The 13,795-nt window shown below is 33.1% G+C and overlaps 1 protein-coding gene across 1 annotated transcript in view; it reads right to left on the bottom strand.

The window, feature by feature from the left end:
- Positions 1 to 13,795, bottom strand: part of LOC130655522 (F-BAR and double SH3 domains protein 2-like) — a 52,542-nt gene that overhangs the window by 24,714 nt on the left and 14,033 nt on the right. The window contains exons 2-4 of the mRNA XM_057458291.1: positions 742 to 839; positions 623 to 668; positions 466 to 536 (exon numbers count right to left, since the gene is read on the bottom strand). Coding sequence (XP_057314274.1) covers positions 466 to 536; positions 623 to 668; positions 742 to 839 — 215 coding nt within the window. The remainder of the gene's footprint in view (positions 1 to 465; positions 537 to 622; positions 669 to 741; positions 840 to 13,795) is intronic.

The raw sequence follows: 13,795 nt of genomic DNA, 5'->3' as shown, positions 1-13,795 counted from the left end.
AGTTTACTGCAAAATATTTTAGCAAATATTGTCGTTAGCTCCTGCTAACAATGTATGTTGGTAGTCAAATCTTAAAATTGGTTTGTTTAAGATGTGTATGTGGCTAAAACGTGACATATGAACAATGCATGGGAAAAATAATATTTTCCTAATACAATTTCGGAGATAAAAATGTCAAAACGGGACCTTCAAACTAGTTAATTAACACACACTTTCAAGATAGAAGAGGCTAATCCCAGGCTTTTAATTTAGTGATATTCAAAAGCTCCAAATGGCTGCTTTGTCCTTCACAGTAATAATTAAAAATCACGTCATCACATCCCTAGAGTTTTCAGGAAGCTAGACTGGGTTTATTACTGTGGTTGTAGGAGTGATTATAATTAAAATTTCAATTAAAAAACTGAGCTACAATGTAGCACAACTCACGAAGTGAGAACATAAAGGTTATCTTAAAAATATGTATACCGTCCTTCTTCTTGCTCGACTTCCTTGTTTTGGAATTTAGATAACATTTGTGAAGTCATTTTCAAAATGGCCTGAAAAGTACAATACACCCACATACAACACACATCAATGTTAATTTTAAATTTTTGACATTCTAATAAACAAACAACAAAATTACTTGTGCATAGTCTTTTTCTGCACCAGCACGAATTTTAGCATAACTCCTACAAGAAAATGAGAAGAACTGATGTTAACTTAAAAAAGCTGTTTAGATGAAAACTATATTAAAAAAAATACCTGACATCTTCTAATAGATCATGTTCAAACTGGTTTTTTGTTTGTAGCCTTGAAGATTGTTCAGATTGAATGTTTTTAAGAGCAGTCACAAGTTTGACCTGAAAACACAAAATATTTAGCAGTAAGTAAATTCATGCTGGTGAAAAGAATTATTCCCTCCACTTTTATATGCTTTTGTTTTTGATTTTTGAACTTAAGGTTATCAACTAAGTTATCCAAACTTAATTGGCGGAAGGAAATTTTTAAAACCTTCTTCAAATGAGAATTATATGTCAGCCACGCGAATTTAGAAAAATTCTGACCTATTAATAAGGAAACAGAACCTGCGTAATAAAATGTGCGCCTAAAATTGCATAACTCCATCTGCTCGAGTGAAAATATAGATATTACGAAAAAAAATGAAATAAAAATAATAAAATTTTCTTGTTTACAATGATTTGTTGCTGTTTGGCATGAGGAACAAATGTAGTACAAGTTCCAGCAATGTTCACAGCTGAGAATAATAACCCACGCATAAAAAAAAGTTGAGTCATTAAATTTTGTGACTACTAGTGGAACAAACAATATGCGTCAATTAAATTATGAAAAGGTAAACGGCAGCTAATAAAGATATAGATCGCTATGGATTATGAAAAGCGTTACTTAAAAAAATATACTGTTATTAACACAGATGCTTTTTATTTTTTTACTTTATTTTTCTCCAAAAGACACTGTTAAAAATTACGTTTTTAAACCTGACAAATGTAAGATTGTTACTGTCAAAATCTTAGCAATCATATTTTTCTAAAAAATGTTGTGATCACACAGCGAAAGGATTATAATCATTGTATTTTCATTGTGAAGAAATTAGCCAATGAAATCTATTCAAATGACTAAGAAAATAAAGAATTTACGCAGACTACCATATCAACACGGCCCTTCCATAGTTTCATAGTAGGTAACTCTTAAATTACCCCTGATACCTAACCACGCGATTCCACACTGCTGCGGAGGTGAATGCCAATGAGACACGGATGAAACAAATCTGCATAATTGCACTTACAAGAGGAACAGGGATATATATTGTTTATCCATTTAAAATTACTTTATAAGTTCGAAAGTAAAATATTTTCTTAGTTTTATCTTCTTTCTTCAAAGTTGTTCCCGTATTCACCAAAGAAGCTAAGCATTAGTTCGTAACTGAGAGGTCAACTAACAATAGTTAAATAGAACAGACAAATTAAAAGTCACAGTTTAAAATCTCAATATGAATGTGTGAAATAGGCTAAAATTTATCACAAAAGAAAAACTCTTAAAGTTTTGCAGCCAGCGAAAGTTGGAGATTGCTTTTGATTAGTAAAGTATGTTCTATCCTATAATCAGAAAAACAAATTAGAAACACAAATTCATGGTACAAAGTTTAGAAATCTGCGATGCTTAGCTAGTCAAACTTTTGTAAAACTGAGGGAGCAATTAATGGCTCAGCTATTATGTCATTTGTCAGAACTGGAAAGTCTTGATAGGCCTACAATTGTATATAAGCTTCATCATATCTTTGCCAGATTCCGGTCAAATTTTGACAACTAGCAGACAAATAAGATTGCTAAAAAAACAATTTTAATGCACTTCAGGGTATGGACATTTTTTCTTTGCTTTGCTTTAGGTTCCATAATCGTCAAAAGTACATTGTAGACGATAAGCAATATTTAATGTAAAAATTGCGACTTATGAACTTTAGCAGGATGACCAGCATCCAATTTTAATTTTCGGGAACAGGCATCCAGACCATGCATTCTGATAAAAACAAAAGACTAAGATAGAAGCATAGACAATTTAAAAATAGGGAGAAAAATGTCACCAAATACCAGAAATACCTATTGTAAACAATCTTACAGGCGATGTGTTTACCAACTTTGTGAACAATGCTTACAATGAAACGATATTTTGGATGAAAAATTTATTTTTCTTACCATCACGGAAAGCATCTAAATTATTTATAAATGAACTTCCTTTCTGGATCGACCAATTTAATTGTGACACAAAATTCCATGGAATCGCATTAAAAGTATTTATGATTTCACCAAATCTTCTCCTTTAAAAACCATAGAGGGAGAGCAAAGCAAAAGAACACAATTCAAAGTTAGCTGAACGGTATCAACTTTGGAAAGACGGTAAGATTGAATTATTACTAAAACAAGGACGCACAATTCAAAAACGCATGCGTGCTAGCAAAAAACGACACAAACAAGACACACCAAAAACCTTCGCAAAGCTAATGATGCAATGAAAGGTCTCTGCTGCATTGAAACTATTATCTGATGATGATAATCAGGGAGTTTTACCCCCAACAGATGAATCGATTCACGAATTGAAGAATAAACATCTAGAGTCAGCATCCGTTTAAGAACAAACATTGCTTCGAGGTCCAGTAGTTCCAGAAGTTCACAATTTCTATTTTGATAACATAAATGCTGACATGATTAAGAAAGCTGCTCGCCAGACCAAGTGTGCTCCAGGTCCATCAAAATTTGACGCAGAAAAACTTAAACATTCTATGTAGCAATAAAAACAAGCATGAAGGGCAACAATTATGCAAACACATTGCTTCTATGGCAAAAAAATTAGCCACTGAAATCATCGATCTGAAATGTTTAGAAGCATACATCGCTTGCAAATTTATTCCGTTGGACAAAAATCCTGGTATTCGACCAATAGAGATCAGAGAAATATTACGTACAATTCTTGGTAAAATGTTAAGCTGGGTACTAAAAAGTGATATCCAAACAACTGCTGGTCCATTACAAATAGCAACTGGACTAGAGAGTGGTGCCGAAGCAGCAATACACTCTATGCGTGAAATCTTTGAACATCAAGACTGCGTTGTCATTATTTTAGTTGACGCAATTGAATAGACAAGTTGCACTAGATAACATGTGCTTATCAATATATACTATCAATATATAATATTATCGGCGACGGGAAGGAGATTTTTTCGCAAACCTTGCGATGTCCTGCTATGTTTTAAGTACTGTGTTATTGCAAGAACGTCTAAAATCTGCTGCAGATGTGAAACAGGTATGGCTGGCAGATGATGCAACTGGTGCCAGTAAAATTATTGGCCTGAAAAAGTGGTGGGACGGTGTGATTAAAGACTGAAAAAACTACGGTTATTACATCAACAACAGTAAATCATGGATGATTTGTAAAAGTGAAGCGATTGAACTTGAAGCCAGAAAAATTTTGAGCGATTCTTCAATACAATTTACCAGAACAGGAAAACGGCATCTTGGAGCTTCAATTGGAAACAAAGAGTTTCGTGATGAATATGGAAATAATAAAACTAGTCAATGGTGTGAAGAAATGAAAAAACTTTCAACAATAGCGTTGACAGAACCGCAAGCAGCCTTTGCAGCTTTTACATGTGGCGAGTTAAACAGCGTAAGCGTACATACGTAAGCGTACAATACCTGGTATGGAAGAATATTTAGTACCTCTCGATTTTTACCATCTCTTTTGGGCAACACCATTTCAGAAAGTGAAAAATCTCTTTACAAAAGATCGATAAAAACTGGCGGCCTCGGAATACCAATACTAACAGAAAGTGCCACCGTCGATTACGAGTCATCAAAATCATCACTGCTCCACAGGCTGCTGCCATCATTGCTCAGACTGATTCTCTTCCAAATAAAGATGAAACAAAACGAGTTAAAGCTTGTCGTGTGAACGCTGTCAGGAAAGCTAGAAAACAAGACGAAATGTTAATTACCAATCAGCTGAATAGGAGTGAGATACGGGCAATGGAACAGAATAGTGAAAAAGGTGCCTTGAGCTGGCTTAACGTTTTACCATTAAAGAAACAAGGTTTCGATCTTACAAAGGAAGAATTTCAAGATGCACTTGCGCTGAGATACAATCATTCAGTGAAAATTCTTCCATCAAAATGTGTGTGCGGAGATGATTTCAATGCCACCCATGCCATGTGACTTGGATGAGATGTCGTAATAATGAAATCTGCGTTACCTTGCCTTGGAGTTCCAGATCCTTGAATACCAAGTTGCACACAGAGGTTGTTAATGATTTTGATCTTGCCTGTGTAGATGCCAGAATATAAACTTTTTATTTTATTTAGTCACCAATGCGCACTTCTCTTCTATTCAGTCAAACACTTGCGTGGCTCATAGCCTTTGACAATACAGTTTTACTCTATATTGTTCTTTCTTTATCAATTTTCATTTTATTTAACCTTAGTCTATTTATATTTTAATTAAATTGTAATTATTTTTAATGAATAAATATATTTATTTAAAAAAAATATTTTAATGAGATAGTGTCAACAAGTACTGGCAGCTACAACCTTGGAATTGAAGATATGTTTTCCAGTGGAGCTAGGGATAAATACAATGTCTGGATGAGTTGTTCCTGAAGGCAAACAGGAAGATGAAGTTCACAACTATAATTTATTTCCTGCTCTTGAAAAAGAGAAAATTTCTCATGTGCATCATGCTTACTGTGGACTGTAAGTTGTACACAATTAGGTTTATATGCAAAGAAAGCATTGCAGGAATGGGAGAAGGTAGTGGAGGAAGAAGGCGCTACACATGTGAGTTTAGCAGTGCAAATTCAAGAACTATGACATGTTGTATGAAATCTTAAATCTAACTAACTATCGTCACAAAGATCAGCAAAATGGCAAAGCAGATAAATGGAAAGCCTTTTTAAAAAAACAAGGCTATTAACCTCATGGTTTTTTCCTTCATTATCGCTTTAACATAATTTTTGCTATGGGGGGCGGGAGCAATATATTTCCATCATGAACATTTAAATGAGTTTGTCAATAATTTGGATGGATCAAATTTTCTGCAGAGTCCATTAAGATGGACACAAAAAATCAGATTTTTCTTGTGCTCACAAAGCACTTGGACTCTTTAACATATTTATAACTGGACCCTTGTTCAGAAAGATGAGGTGTTTGACAAGCTCTTCCAAAATACAAATGATGTTATTTTTGATGTACTTACTCCGGAATGTCTCGAAGTGATTTGTTGTACTTGTGTGATAATGATGACCTCACAGTTGAAGGATCAACTCCCTGTTGGTAAAAATTTACAAGTTCTGATGTCCTTGAGGAAACTAAGAACTATCCTTGGACTAATGTTGTTTCAGAACGTGATTTTGCCTCCTTTGATCAACGTCTATCAATGAAGCTCAGTATGTCAACTGTTGATGAGTTGAAAAAACTGATAAAAAAGTATATCAAAAACAACAAAAGATTTCATTAAAAGAGATATATAGAGAAAAAAAGCTACCTTACAGGGGTTAATTCAGAAAATTAATTAATTTTTATTCTTTTTCTTTTCAATTTTCACAGATTATAAATGTTACTATGTTTGATTGAGCTGAGGCAGTCTAAGGTTTATCATTTTTTGTTTCTTTTTTGTTCTAGTGGCCCCCAGTGGAAACAATCCACTAACTATAGGTTTTTGTGATTTTCTGGGCTAGCCACTTTAAATATTTATTATTATTATTATTATTATTATTATTATTATTATTATTATTATTATTATTATTATTATTACTTTGGGCATCGGAAATCCCTTAAATTCTTTTTCAAACCTTTTCAGGAAACACTAAATTCAATTTGTTGTATGAAACAGTTAATATTTTTAAGTGAACCTACAAGATCTAGAACCGTTACCACCACATTATTTTCATAACCATCATTACAAGAAGTAACACAATTTTTATCTCTCTATTTTGGGCACCCAAATTGGATGTCCCTAAAATCAGTATAACAATGTCCAAATTGACCTGAATTAGCCCCTGCCTTAATTCAGTAAAAAATTGATAACTTGGACAGAAAAAAGTTGTGTCAAAAGGTAAAGGAATAAAAAGCTGGTGATGATACTCATCCCTACACTTAAAACTAAAAAATTATAATAACTATTTTTCTGTTGCAGAAATATTTCACGTAGTCTTTTTATACTTGTTTATTTCTGCCAGCGAAGGCTTAAATCTTAGCCTTAAATCTTAAAAATTGCCTAGATAGATAGATATAGATATAGACAGACAGACAGACAGACAGACAGACAGACAGACAGACAGACAGACAGACAGACAGACAGACAGACAGACAGACAGACAGACAGACAGACAGACAGACAGACAGACAGACAGACAGACAGACAGACAGAGCACAGATAGGGTGGACGCTACTAAGTTTGTGTCAAGGCTAAAACCTCAGAAAATTTATATTTTCTCAAAAGCCAATGAAGATGCTTCAGTTTAATCTTTGCCAATTTAATGGCCAATCTGAACAGAGATTGGGTACTCTTCGTGTGGCCAGTACATTCTGTGTATTGCCATGACTAAAAGTGCTAACATTTTGTTGTTTGACGCTTGCTGGTCTGGTTTGGTCATTAGCTTTATTGATGTAAGGAGCTAAATACTATTCTTTAAATTCGTGTATTTTATCAGGTAAGAATTATTTTATATATAAGAAAAGTGTGCTGGCTAGCTAGCTATCTCAATTTTCGGTGCTGACTTGGATCTTCTTTTGATTGGTGCTGACATACCCCTTTTATAGTCGTGAAGTTACATAAAATAGTGCTTTGATAAGAGTGCCCTTTTTCTTAAAGAACCAGCAACAAAAAACCTTTGTCCTGCTTTGCGTAATATTTTCATGGCTGGACACCCAACTCCTGTTCTTATGGGGAAAAGGGGCTGTTCTGCCCAATCTTAGGACTGGCCAGTCTTAAGACTGAGCGCAGGCTGTCGAAAAATTAGGCAGGAAACCATGTTAGGCCCATCTTCAGACGCCTTTTAGATTTCAAAGAAGGGATGTGCCATAAAGCTCTGTTGTTTGCAAGACCCAACAAACATTCTCAAAAAATCATATTTGGGGTATGTACATAAAAAACGAATTTACCAGTACCGTTAAATTGACCAGGTCAGTTTTTAGACACAGTAAAAATCGTAGCCTAGCTAGCTAGCTGTTGCAGGTACATATTATACATTTAGCATTATAGCTAGTTTTTAGTAGCCAAATTAAAAAAAATGTTTATACATAAAGAAAAATGGTTGCATAGTTTACATAGTATAATTTTTTAGCCTTGTGATTTGCCAAGAAAAGTTTTAATTTAAAGTTCCTTTACGACATACAGTCAAAAATTTTCACCTCTTTGTTTTCCACAATTGTTCTAAAATTGGACATAGATTGGGCAGTCCAGTCTTAAGACTGGCCACCTATTTGTCACTGTCAGAAGATTGGCCTGGGCAGTCTTAACCCAGAATTCCCTTATATTTCCTCAGGTAAAAAACAGCATTTAATGACCATCAACACTCAAGGCCTAATAAAAACCTGACCCAAAAATAATTTAAACATCACGTGACCGAAAAATGCAGGATTGAAATTTTTTTTTCTAATTTTTGAAAGAAAATAATTATAGGCAACTCCAATTTAATTAGTTGTTCTACGGGCGAAGTCGATAGTAGCTTACGGTCGGTCGGTCAGCGAAAAAAAAAAATTTATCAAGAATGTATTGTCAGAACAACCAAAAAAATAACAATGGAGGAGGGTGTTACGACAACTGATTTTTCTAGGTATTTGTGCATAACACACGCAGTTTATATTTTTTAGTTGTGAAGGAAAAATAATAATAATTTGTCTCACTAAAAATAAGTAACTAGTTCTCAAGGTGAAAATATTAAAATACTTGCATGCTCAAAAACTTGTTTTTAAAAGTTACGCAGCAAATGTTTTCTTGTGTTGTCCTGAAAGTTATACAGCAAGAATTATTCTTGTGCTGTTTTGGAAGTTGTACAGAATATACTTGTATTGTTTTGAAAGTTATACAGCAAGGTATACTTGCGTTGTTTCGAAATTTATACAGCAAGTTATTCTTCTCCTACTTAAATAATAAAACAAACAATTTTAGTCTTTTAATGTTTTTTGTGCAGTTTTTTAGTTTTATAGGAAAGTTTAAAAATTTAAATCAGACCGACCCTTATTTCGTGAAATAAGGGTTGTTCTGGCCCATAGAACAGCTAATTAAATTTGAGTCGCCTTAGAAAGCATATTTAAATATAATACAACTGCATATGACTAGCCTATATATTAGGGACATTCTCTGAAAATTTTATCACAAGAGCTAAAGTTGTTCATGGAAATGGTCAGATTGACTGTAACCAAAAGAAAGTGTTATAAGGATAAAAAAAATTTAACTCAAACCCAATAGTATTGATGTTTCTATAATCTTACAGCAAATATTAGATGTCGAGAACAATTTTAGACAGTTGTCAATTTCCTTTTAGACTTTTTGAATAGATCTTTAGCTCAGAAGTAAGGTTTCCATAATAGAGCTAACACATAAAACATGTTATGAAATAATGTAAAAAGTAAAAACTAAGGATGATATGATATGTAAATATCTTTCCACAACAAAGTTACTCCTTGCAGTAGCTCAAAACAGTATGATACAATTCAATACACTTATCTGGATGCCCCGGGTTGAATGGGCAAAAGCAACAAATAAATACAGTTTTTATTACCACCTCAACCAAGTATTTTTCCCAGTTGATTTTCGTTGGTTTGCATCAATTTGGAAGCATTTCGTCCCCCTCGTGTTCTTATTTGCTGCTTACCTCTCAACAGTGATGAAATGGGTATGCCATCATCTACTTCTTCATCCTCTGTACTACTACTAGTAGCACTACTACTGGCACTATTTTTGTAGGACATAACTGTTGTCACAGATTCTTCTTCAGTTTCAGAAGATTCATAACAACTTCCAATTTCTGAGAGAACGACATCTCCTGTATCACAATCAGAGCCAAGGGGCAGATAACTTCAGGAATTATGTGTTCTATTTCATAGTCCAAGGCATTGACTGGGTCCTGGTCACTGGCTTCCTCTCCTAAATCAATGTCTACATCGCTATGTGGATCATCGTTATTCAAAACAAAGTCTAAAATGTCATCCATGTTTGTGAAATCTTTCTTTGGGCGTTTTTTGTCAGCCATTTTCTAGCAGTTTTCAAAATGCAATAGCCTCAGTAAAAATATTCATAACTTAACTCAGTTTTTCAAAAAAAAAAAAAAAATTGACTCAGTTTTCAGTTCCCGTTACACAAATTTGTCTATTTTCCGTTGCTGTAAAGAACACTCTTTTTTACTGCCCATAAGACGGCGAACAATGACGCAATTTAAAGGACCCTCTCTGTGGAGGTTTATTAGGAACATTTTATTTTTCACAGCGGGTTTTTGCTAAGAAGAAGACTTTATCACAAGATTTTTACTTTATAGTCAAGTTTTATTTTCTAAAATGATGGATACAGATAAAATCAAAGATGTTAGAGTAGTAGCTAAGGTGAAAATGAAATTATTCTCGTGGTTTGGAATGTGCAGCTTTAGTTCACACTGCCTTTTATGTTTTCAACGATGACAAAAATGAGTATAGGAACAGCTCATGATCTATGCCAAGTTCTATTCAACACAAAATTCCTTAGTCAATATATGTATACTTCAGGAGAAAATGAAAGATGAACCTCCCAATAACATTGTTGTGCTAAAAAATGGATCTTAACAAGGAAATCAATTCATACTAGAGCAAAACATTTTCTTTAGAAAAAATAAAAAGTGATCCATGAGCAGTAAAATTTTACATTGGTTTTCCAAACTATGAGTCACTGTTATCAGTTTTGTCATACTTGGAACGAAAATTACGTCGTACCACTATTGGTCTGGTTCAAAGTCTCGTTGTAAGAATCATGGTAATTTATTTTGTCAAAACTTCAGATATAGTCATTTCAAACCTGGTCGTAAACGATCACTGTCTTTTTAGATGAGTTTTTTATTGTCTAGTACGTTTGAAGGTAGGTTTGTATGTTGATGATATTGCTGAAACAAATGCTTGAAAATATAAGTTGAAAAAATAAGTTTTTATACAAACTCCTTCTTCTATGGTATCACAGTCACAAACATGGTCACAGTATAAAGATCATAAAACTTGGAAAGCTTTGGTGGGGTCATCCTCCAATGGAAGTATCACGTTTGCATCAAAGTTATAGGCTTGTCGAGTGAGTGACAAAGAACTAACAAAAAAGTCTGGTTACCAGACGTTTAAGGACGGGTAACACAGTTACTTGTGACTTACCAGACATTTCAATGTCAATGCCTGTCTAGTTAATAAAAAAAATTGAATTTTGATATCCACAAAAAAAGTTAAGTAGTCTATGTGTGCAATATAATATGCACCTGTAAAGTTTTTCTTATATATTTATGCCCTGTTGGTCTAATGGCTATGACACTCAAGCAAATGAGAGATCCAGGTTCAAATCCTGGACAGGGCTAGGAAAAACATAATTATCTTGTATCTACAACAACCATGTAATAATGAGTGTATAATAGCTATATATATATAGCTATTGTGAGGATAATTGGTATTCCTCGAATTGTAGGGGTATCATCACTTTCATTTATAGAGCACAACAATGTCTTGTCAAGAAAAGGCAGCTATATGTACTTGTTTGTCTTGACATGTCTCAAATCATCTTTTCAGAATAAGACTAACTAAAAATTTTTGCTTGCAAACCTAGGGGACCTTATAACACTCTTCCTTTATAACAGCATAAGTATTGCGATCTTCTTCAGAACATGTAGGGATATTAGTGACATGGTTTGCAATTTTTGACCGTTTCATTATTATAACGCTGTTAAAACGCTGTTATAACGCTGTAATAACGCTTCCACTTTAGCGTTAATTTAAAACTTTGATCTTTATTTTTAAAGCGTTAAGAGGCGTTAAAACAACCACGTTATAACGCGTTAATAACACTAACCAATTATGTTTTATTTTTAGCAGCGTTATAACGCTGCCCCACTTTCGAATCCCGCTAGGGATCGTCTCCTAGATCGTTTCAAATCGTTTAATTTTTTAATTAGCATTGCATGTGATAAGAATTTGAAATGATTTTAAAGTAACGTTTAATTTTTTGAAATCGTTTCAGATCGTATGGAAATCGTTTCACTATTTTGTAAATCGTTTCATTAAAAAATAAAATCGTTTCATAATCGTTTCAAGATTGTTTTATTATATTTACTTGAAATCGTTTCACATATCATAATTCGTTTCAAAATCGTATCATTATGATCATTTCAGTATATTTATTATAGATCGTTTCAAAATCGTTTCAAGGTGTTTCTTTTACATTCTTTTAACATAAAAGAATAAAAGAAATTGTTAACCTAATAAAGGTCTCTCAATAAAACCTACGCGCTGTCACATAGGTTTTCGTTCTTAAACTTTTAAAATGCGATCTCTAATGAAACTTTTCTATCACCGTTCTTCGTTCTTAAAGTTTTGAAATGTGATCTAACAGAGTTTTTCTATCGCCGTTCTTCATTCTTAACTTTTTTTTCATCGCAATATTTTCCATTTTAAAGGAAATTGTTAGTTTTAAGAAAAACTATTTATTTTTAGTTTTGAAAAACTGTTTTACGATATTTAGGATAAAAAAGGTTGTTGATGATGTTGATGTTGTGTTGAATAACAGAAAGAGAAACAATAATTTTACATTTATATATAAGTTTAATTGGTTTTTAATTAGTTCAACATCGTTTCAAAATTCGTTTCAATAACTTCAAAGAATTTTTTCTAATCGTTTCAAAATCGTTTCATTCTTACGTAGTTTATACAAAATCGTTTCGCAAATAAAATATGAAACATTTAATTCGTTTCATGACACGATTATGAAACGATGTAAAAAAAATATTGAAATGATTTCCATACGATGAAAATCGTTTCAATTCGTATCAAAACTGAAACGATCTTGGAGACGATCCCTTACACAAAATTCGATCATGAAACAATAACTTTGACTTCGCTTTCAACAAGTTTAAAAAGTAAACTTTAGATCAGAGGTTTTATTATTAATTTATTTTCTTTCCAACCTACGACATTGTTGTCAGTGTTAGCCAGTGTGCGTTTATATTACGTTGTATAAAAAAAGTTTATTTACAACAACGTGTAATGGTTCCATTTATGTTTAGCTACTACTGTATGTTTTAGAACAAGCGTTCTAAAACATAGTAGTTGCAAATGTTTCATTTCGTCGATAACGATCTTGTCAAAAGCCCGTTTGACATATCGTAAGATGAAAACGGGATTATAGAAATAAAAAAGATCGCCACAGATCGTTTGAAAATCATGAAAACAGGATCGTGAAAAGCGAAAAGATCGCTGCAGATCCAATCAATTTAAAATAAGCAAGATGAACTTTAAAGCTAGCATACTTTTTACAGTCAGCGTTATAATGTGTTATTAACGCCGTTAATTCTTTAAATAATGTTCATGTGAACATATGTTAATACTTTAAAGAAATATAAACATGGTCGTTCAGCATATATATTGTTATGGTAATATTTCGACCTCTGTATTGGAGGTCTTCATCAGACTATACAAATTTTTTTAAAAAAAGGTTAAAAAATTTTGTATAGTCTGATGAAGACCTCTAATACGGAGGTCGAAATATTACCATAAAAATATATATGCTGAACGACCATGTATATGCTTCTTTAAAGTATTAACACCGTTAAAATATCAAATAAAGTTAAAAAGCAAACGGTTGATAATCGCAAACCATGTCACGGAACAAAATCTGAACTTATCCTTCGAGTTTATTCTGTATTCTGTCGCAGAACTAACGATAGCAGCACTATTAAATTAATAGTGTTGCTATCGCTAGTTATGTGACAGAATACAGCATAAACTCGAAGGATAAGGTCAGATTTTGTTCCAGATGTTTTCTCCTTGTAAACAAACAAAATCTTTTTTATTTCGAGAACACGCAACGATCCTAAGTCTTCCAAACCATTAACTGTTTTAGTATGAGGTAATAGTGCTTGAAACTGATTCATATTGTACTCAATTGCAGCCAAAAATAACAAAAATGTATAAATTTGTTAAGTAATTTGTGCACTTTCCTGCTACAATTTCAAATGGTTCATAATAAACCTTGTTTTTATGTTGCGCTATCATTTCGAGCCGCCACGGTTAATTGTGAACATGTGATATGGAAAA

Source organism: Hydractinia symbiolongicarpus, chromosome 8 (genome assembly GCF_029227915.1).
Source record: "Hydractinia symbiolongicarpus strain clone_291-10 chromosome 8, HSymV2.1, whole genome shotgun sequence".
Lineage (NCBI taxonomy): Eukaryota > Metazoa > Cnidaria > Hydrozoa > Anthoathecata > Hydractiniidae > Hydractinia > Hydractinia symbiolongicarpus.
This window is presented reverse-complemented; position numbering and strand designations above follow the sequence as displayed.